This window comes from Xyrauchen texanus, chromosome 48 (genome assembly GCF_025860055.1).
Source record: "Xyrauchen texanus isolate HMW12.3.18 chromosome 48, RBS_HiC_50CHRs, whole genome shotgun sequence".
Classification (NCBI taxonomy): Eukaryota; Metazoa; Chordata; class Actinopteri; order Cypriniformes; family Catostomidae; genus Xyrauchen; species Xyrauchen texanus.
The window spans coordinates 20159553-20167901 of record NC_068323.1 but is presented as its reverse complement, the minus strand read 5'-3'; the positions used below and the strand labels follow the sequence as shown (position 1 = coordinate 20167901).

Genomic DNA, 8349 nt, shown 5'->3' with positions numbered 1-8349 from the left:
TGGATGACTTGAGGTTTTGTAACAGTCGTATAGATTACTTTTATCATACTTTTTGGATCTTGGCTGTGTAAATATCATCTACTTTTATTGTATAGAAAAGAGCAGATATGACACATGCTAAACATTTAATTTTGTGTTTCACGGAAGAAAAGAAAAGCCGTATGGGTCTCGAACAAGTTAGTGACAACGTTGCTGAAAGATACATCAGCAGAGTTACTTTTCTTTTGAATTGTTTACCTCATGTAAACTGCACAGATAAGCTCAGTAAAATGTTTGACTGGTTTCGCACAATAAAAGCAATGAACCACAACATTTCACCCACTTCGGAAGAGGAAATTTAACTAACCAAGTGTCTTACCCTTTGACCTGTGCATTATATTCACATCATTTTATAAATATGAAAAGGAAACTGTTGTGGTTGTCAGATGACGAAAAATCTAAATTCTACTACCTGCATGCCATGGCCTGAGGGACTAGTATGATGTTACTGTTGTGTGTCACATGTCAACGCATGAGTGTGAGTGTATATAGGCCTATAAATATATACTGTTACATTTTTGCACTTTTACTGTGAATTTTCCTTCTTCTTTTTCACACTTATATATTTATATTCTATATTGTACACACCTGAATGCTTTGGCATTAACAGTCACGCCAATAAAGTTTTCTTGACAAGACTTGTTCTATGCGTATACATTGGCCTGAAAAAGTATTTTGATTATAAAGACTCACTTAAAATGTATCAGTGTCTTTATATATACTGTACAGTATATATAAATCAGTGGGATTTATTTTTAAGGATAGCACAATTACACTTTTCAAGCAAAACATTTCAAACAAGAAATTTACAATAGATATATTTTGGCTATACATCATCTGCTGCCATGGCTATTGCTGTGAATATCTGAGCAGAATATTAAGATGCTTTCAGATTTTTGTTTCATAGGTTATTACTGTTGTACAATGTCAAAGCATTTTGTGAATGACCATAGACTTGATCAGAGACAAATAATAAGCCATATCCTTGATAGCACACATACATCACCCAGACATCTCTTTGATGTGTCAATTTATGGATGAAGAATTATTACACAGTGTATCAAAAATATTATTATTATTTCTTTTTTTGATTCCTGGGTAGTAAGTGTTATTTCCTAATTGCTTATGCTTCAAAAGTATAGAAAATGGCTATTATTCCCCACAAACATTGCTTTTGTGACCAAGACAGTGATATTTTGAAATGTACCCATTTTTCAGAACATTCCAGATAGATTTAGTGCTGAGTAAACTTGGAGTAACTTCTAGAAATTTCTAGAATATTCCAGTAATTTAAATAGAAGTATAAATACAGGGGCTGTAAACCCAACAGTTCAGTTTAGTTCCAGCTGCCTAAGTGGATTCATATCTGCATTTTTGAGATGGTATTAAGAGGCTGCAAGCATCCAGCAGATGCATTTTGCAATGTTTGCTGCCAATTTATCAAGATAAGAGCGAAAACATGCTCTGTGGAAGCATCAGCTAAGATGTGTGAGGCCTACAAGGCATGTTTCTACATGCCTGTTGGGAATCAAGACAAACCCTGGGCACCTCAAGTTTTTAATTTTAAAATGTTTTACAATATTCAATGTTATTGAAAAAATATATCATATATGAAAGATTTTGCGAGAATCTTTTACATATTAGTCATGGGTGAAATAAATGTATTTTTGTAGGATGTTACAGAGGGGAAAAGAGAGCAATTAAGTTTTCTATCCCAAGAATTTTGCAGGAACCCACTGACCACTCAAGCAACTGCTACTGCATGGTGGACCCTTCCAAACGTCGGACTGGCAAGAATTCACCTGCTATCATGTATCTGGACCTCAACAACTTGATTAGAGATCTTGGTCTCACCAAGTCCAGTGCCGTGCTTTTGACGTCTAGGCTCAAGCAGTGGAACTTGTCCAAGAGGAAGCAGAACCAACCTTTTTCCAGATTCTTCACCCGTCAAGATGGGCTCTGCTTCTGCCACAATGTGACCAGTCTGTTTGAGGCAATCGGAATCGCCTGTAACCAGAATGAGTGGCGCCTCTTCATTGACAGCTCGTCCAGGAACCTAAAAGCCATGCTGCTCAATAATGGTAACAAATACCCATCTCTTCCCCTTGCTCACTCTGTGCACCTCAAAGAGGATTGCAACAGCATCAAGACCTTGCTGGACGCCTTGAAGTATGATGAGTACATTTGGGGGCTGATTCGTGAAAGTGATTTACAGTATAATCATAAATCTTGAAAAACGACTCTCTTCTAAATCTACAAAATCTTTTGTAGTCATTTTTGTATTACTTTAGTATAAATACATGTTAATTTGGCTTTGACTTTATGTGAACAAAAAGGCACCCGTTTTCTCATTGGAAATAAGTACATTTCAAAATATCACTGTCCTGGTCACAAAAACAAAGTTTGTGGTGAATAATAGCCATTTTATATACTTTTGAGGCATACACAATTAGGAAATAACATTTACTACCCAGGAAAAAAAAAACATGTTACATAGTGTTATTATTATTTTACGTTGTTTGCTTATCCCTATGTCTATAAGGCATTTCCTCTAGGATGTCAATGAGACATTCATCATCAGATATCTTTGAGATGTTTATGATTTAGATGGTTTGAAAATTGAAAAGATGTTTAGCAGTAAATAGAGTGTGATGCTTTCTAGATGAAACTTAAACAGACATCTCTGAGATGTATGTGTGCTGTCTGGGTATTAGGTATGTAATGTAGAGAACACGACAAGAGGAGCAAAATTAACAATTAGTTTAACAATTAAACAGGAGAATGAATGAATTGTAAACATGTGGGGCTCAATGTCCCAAAAGGTGTCTCTAATATAGGTCTAAATAACATTTCTCCTATTTTTAACTTTTTCACAATATATTATTGATTAAACGTCTACTAGAGTCTCCCAACTTTATTATTCAGATAAATTATTGGTGAAAATCAGCTGTAAAAATGCGGCACGGAAACAGATTTGAGATTTGAATGCAGATCAATGGAGGATTCCTATTTTTTTTATTTTATTTTTTTTATTATTAATATATTGCTTAGTTATAAATATAAATAAATAAAAAGAGGCAATGGTTAAGGGGCTTCGTTTAATTTTAAGGCATCAATGAAATTAAGCAGTCTTTTTGCTATTTTTTTCCTAAGCTGCCCCCTGTAGGAATAAACATATACATCACAGGAAACGCACGCTTTTGCCGCTCACTGATTTGCTGGTAAACGAAGAATTGCATTCTGGGTAACTTTGAAACATGGCGGACGACGCTGAACAGGTTTGCCATTCATTTTTTTTAAAGATGTCTGTGCAAAATTTTCAAATCGTATCGGCTGAAATGCTTCTGCATTATCAATTTAATCTCTTTGAACACATATTTCATAATGTGAAGTTGCACACTTCTATGGATGCGGGATAGCGCTTATAGTCAGCAAATGTGCATTAGAATGTGGATTTGTAATATACTAATACATATTAATACATTTTTATTTACAGCCACAGGCCACCAACACCGTGGAAGAGCCTCTGGATCTCATCCGCTTGAGTTTGGATGAGAGAATCTATGTGAAGATGAGGAATGATAGAGAACTGCGCGGCAGACTGCATGTGAGTTCGATGCTGACATTATTATTGCTTAATAATGAAAATTCATAGTATTCTTGGATCAGTTATTTATTAACAGTGTCAATAATAAGTTTTTTTTTTAGCCTTTATGATGTAGCGGAGACCGGGGCTAGTTGTCACAGGGCCAAAATCTCAGAAACTAAGGTTTTGAGAAGGGGTGCCAAGATACCTTGTGTTTATTAATATTAAACTTATTTTGTTTATGCAGGCATATGACCAGCACTTAAACATGATCCTCGGAGATGTTGAAGAGACTGTGACGACTGTAGAAATCGATGAGGAGACATATGAGGAGATTTACAAGGTAATTTGCAGTTGTTCGTTTGTCACGTTAATCTGTTGGTTAAAGGGTAACTAAACCCCTGCTCAGAGTCTGACTCCACCCACTAGCAATATTTGAAAAATGCTCGAAAAGTGGGCAGACCCCAGCGGGGATAGAGGGGATGAACCGAGGGCGGGGGTGAGCGAGCGGGGGGGGCACCTGAGACCCGTAGTGACAGATTAATTGACAGCTGCTGTCAGACTCTAAAATGGAGAGTGACTGGAGTGACGCAAGTAGCTTTGCCACGGAGCGGTCTTTTGAAGTCGAGGACCTTTCTCCCCCACCTTCACCTGAAGTGGAGGAGGGTGAATTGTCTGTGGACACAGGGCCGGAGCCATATCAATTCGAGCCGCTGGCTCAAACTGCGGTTTTAACTCCCTGTTGAGCATCCGAGTGCGCATTCACCTTCACTCGCGTGCAGGAAAAACAAACGAAACGCTGTTCAGTGATGTTTATCCTTTTAGCAGGATTTTTATTTAGCAAGCTTCACTTGAACATAACATCAGTTAGCTGTTCTCTCAACTTAGAAGAATGTGACGTAAAGCGTAACGTCATCATGTACAAAACCATATACCTCCAAATAAAACTATACAGTCAATACCGTAATACAATGTATAAGGGTGCAATACGTTTAACACTCCCGCAACGCGAACGCGCGTTTGTCGGCCCCAGAGGATTAACTTTAGCCTAACCATAAATTGTGATTCAAATATATATGATCACTCACCTCAAGACGCCGCTGAGGTGGTGGAGTCCATGCAGGAGGAGCAGCGTTTGGCACTGCGTCGCTTTTCAGTGCGAGCTGTTTGGAGAAGCCCATTTCCACCTCCATTGCGTTGGAGAAGCAATCCCGCGTAAAATGCAGTTTGCACACTCCTACAGCTCTAGGCGGGAACTCGCGGTCTTCCAGAACAAGGACGTGCAACCCCTAGTGCCTAATTTCCAAGTCTATATGGAAAGCAATACAGTCCAGCAGTGCTGTTGCAACCAGCAACATTACACCTACGTACCATCCTGACCACTGTACTAAATACAGATAATCTACGCTAACTTGAAGCTATCCTAACTGACGCAATACTATGCTACCAACTAACTATGCTTCTAACAATACTACACTAACAAATATGCTAATTAACTACCTAGGCTACACAAAATAATCTAAATAACTATATAAATGCTATGCTAAATAGATGCTAAAATACTCTATCCTGATCGTTTTAATACTCGCAATTCCAACTCCTGACTCGCTACAGTGGTTTTGACGAAACGAAATGGTTTTTATACTGCCATGGGCGTGGTAGCTCGTACCAAGGGCGTGGTGAGCTGGAACCTGCTTACGTCAGCTGTCACCGCTTACGTCACGAAGTACCGCAAACAGCCGATAGGAAAATTCAACTGCAGTAGCCACCGTTCAACCTGAAGAGGGCAGCACTCAGACGTTTTTACACCATATATTGTAGAATTAAAACACTTTATACACAAATGTCAAAAAAATTACTTGAATCAATGACCAGTACTAATAAAGCCCCATTCTTACAGATCATTAACTAAAAAAAGTTGGTTTAGGGTTTAGTTACCCTTTAATAAGCATCCAGCTGATATTAATATAGCCATTCCTATACATATTTTGTTATACAATTCAATGAGTACATTTACATGCAAACATCTCGCACTGTGCTTACTAATCAGACGACCAAGTCCTAATCGTTTAAACTAGGTATGAATGTTAAAGCTACATTTTCGAAGTTGTGATGACCTTGTCTTTAATCTGTGATCTGTAATGTAAATGTTTTTAGGGTTTGAACCACTGATATATAATATCCACCTTTTTCCTGAATGCGGAAGTGTTCCAGGATTCAAATGTTTTCAGTGTTTTCACTCGCATCGGTCATTAAGGTATTACATTTGTAAAAATGGTCAAAAAAACATGCAGATACTATTTTTTATAGACTTGCCTCACCTGTGTGTAGATGACATGAAGTGATGATCAGAGATAAGTTACATTGATACCATTAATTATAGTTATGACTGCCAACAACTGCACAAGTTGAGCCTTAAATTCATTTTTACACCAAGTAACACTTAAAATGGTTCTTGTTCTTCTCTGGATCACTCATTTTGGCAGTTTCTACTTTGTCTCGAAACCAGAAATACAAAACAGTCGATTGGAATCATCATAGCGCCGCTCAGGAAAACTGTGGATTATCTATGTAGAACTGGATTGCTCATGACGTCATAACTGTGAAGCCACTGCTCCACCATATTGCTATCCCCAAACATTCCAATGTCCTTATTGACTTAATTGGTAATCATCGCATTAGTCATTCAATCACTGATTGTATATATATGAAATCTGCATGTACACAAACGTCCTACACATGGTTTAAATGTAACTGCTACGCTTGGTTTAAATGGCAAACGACATGTCATTTTTTATATGTATCCATGAATGACAACAGCGAGCGCTTCAATATGAAAACTGGCAAATTTAAGGTGATTTAGAAATCCTGGGCTGACCTCTCTATCGGGTGTAAGGACGTATTGTCACCCTAAACAAGCAGATATTGCCGCTTTTCCTATTTACACTACAACTTGTGGACAGTTTTGCCGCTTCCTTTGGTGTTTGTTTTGCTGCACTGATAGACTGAACATTAATGCAGGTGAATGCTCTGACATCGCGATCTGCGTATATCTTCTACCTCATAAAGAATATTATCCATAACGAGCAAATTCAAAATAAAACATGATTGTCACTAGAGGGCGAAATGCAACTGTTGTATCCGCAGGTCAGAGATGGTGAAAGGGAGTTTTCGCTTGTCAGTCACTGACGCTGTATGACAGTTTGGGCATACAAAGATGGCCGCTTCCGTTGGCTTCACCTCCTGCTGGCAGTTTAACGTTGCGTCAGAGATCCAGTTCTGGTTTGAACCTGTAAATACTGTCTTGACATGTACAACATCTCTGTGTTACTTTTGTTTTTGCAGTCCACAAAGCGCAACATTCCCATGCTGTTTGTTCGAGGGGACGGAGTTGTGTTAGTTGCCCCGCCACTGAGGGTTGGATAAGTTACTTGGGCAGTGCACAGCTTACCTAAACATTTTGTTTTGGACTCTAAATTCAGTGAATGGACTTAAGTGGACAACTCGTTTTGTTTTGAACCACAGAGTTGTAAATCTGTTTTTTTTTTTTTTTAAATGTTGTTGTATATATCAGTTCAGTTGGAACTTTTGGCTCTCATTAAAATACTTTGTTTGATCTTTTTCAAAATACAGATATTTTCTCAAATGTAGCCTAATAAACCTTGTTATGATCTGTCATGCAAAAATGTGTTTTCTACAAAGCATTGTATCAGCTGCGATGGCTGACATTATTCACAATAGACCATTTTCACAGACTGATGACGCGTTTCCACCTTATCAGCGTAAATCTCGCACATTCTTTTATATTATACATTTTTTAAATATTGAGTGTAAATTTATTGCATAATGCTTTGTGTTATGTTACGCTGGGGGACCCTCTTCATGTAGATTTACACAGCATTTATAATGTTACGGATATGACTAGAGTCTTGTGATTTTATACACATGTTTCAAAATTACTGTTCATTTATTTAGGAGCAAAACTTTTTTAAATGAGGAAGAAATTGCAGAGTGCACCTTTAAGAAATTGGGGGAGAAAAGCTGTTGAAACTGAGACCCATGAGACTCAGGAAGCTTTTACAGCATTTATGCTTGGTAAGAGTTTGCATTGACTGTCCTCTACAATAAACCCTATATTAACAAGAATACAAAATCAAGTGTATTTTTATGAGAGAGGGTTTAAAACTTATTTTCATGTCTAGAAAAATAATAGGAATGTAACTTTATTAAAAAAAAAAGTAATAAGTGATTCCTATAGGGAATAACATTCTTCTGGTTACCCAGCTCTAACTTATTTCATCATCTCTAGAAATTGTCTTTGTGAGTAAAATGTTTTTATTCTTACCCAGTAATGACAAATATCTGGAAAAGTCAAAGAAATTGATTGGTCAATAGGAGAGGGAGAAATTAATCTTAAAGGAACCTTCCGGGTTCAGTACAAGTTGAGCTCAATTGTCAGAATTTGTGGCAAAATTTGGATTAGGCTACCATAAAAATGTATTTTGCCTGGTCCCTCCTTTTCTTTTAAAAAACAAAAATATAAAATAAGTGAGTCACTTAAAATGGATGAAGTGAATGAGTACAATTTCAAATTGTCAACGTGTTAACATGATTTTAGTGTGATAATCACTTTCTAACCTTTTCTGTGTAAAGATATATTACATTTAAAAAATTTGTTGCCATGACGATGAAATGTTGAATCACTAAAATGACTGTAAAAATGT

The 8349-nt window shown here is 37.2% G+C and overlaps 1 protein-coding gene across 1 annotated transcript; it reads left to right on the top strand.

The window, feature by feature from the left end:
• Nucleotides 1-3225: 3225 nt before the first annotated feature.
• On the top strand, nucleotides 3226-7762 carry LOC127639387 (U6 snRNA-associated Sm-like protein LSm3). Its single transcript, XM_052121368.1, has 4 exons — nucleotides 3226-3317; nucleotides 3536-3646; nucleotides 3873-3968; nucleotides 6971-7762. Exons 1-4 carry the CDS (start codon nucleotides 3297-3299, stop codon nucleotides 7049-7051), a joined length of 309 nt encoding a protein of 102 aa, XP_051977328.1. The 5' UTR covers nucleotides 3226-3296; the 3' UTR covers nucleotides 7052-7762.
• Nucleotides 7763-8349: the final 587 nt, after the last annotated feature.

Bases quoted from the DNA above. Each gene is read 5' to 3' on its own strand.
- LOC127639387 (XM_052121368.1), top strand. From the start codon at position 3,297: ATGGCGGACGACGCTGAACAG. The intron at 3,318-3,535 runs GTTTGCCATTCA...TTTTATTTACAG, and splicing joins TGGCGGACGACGCTGAACAG to CCACAGGCCACCAACACCGT. The intron at 3,647-3,872 runs GTGAGTTCGATG...TTGTTTATGCAG, and splicing joins AACTGCGCGGCAGACTGCAT to GCATATGACCAGCACTTAAA.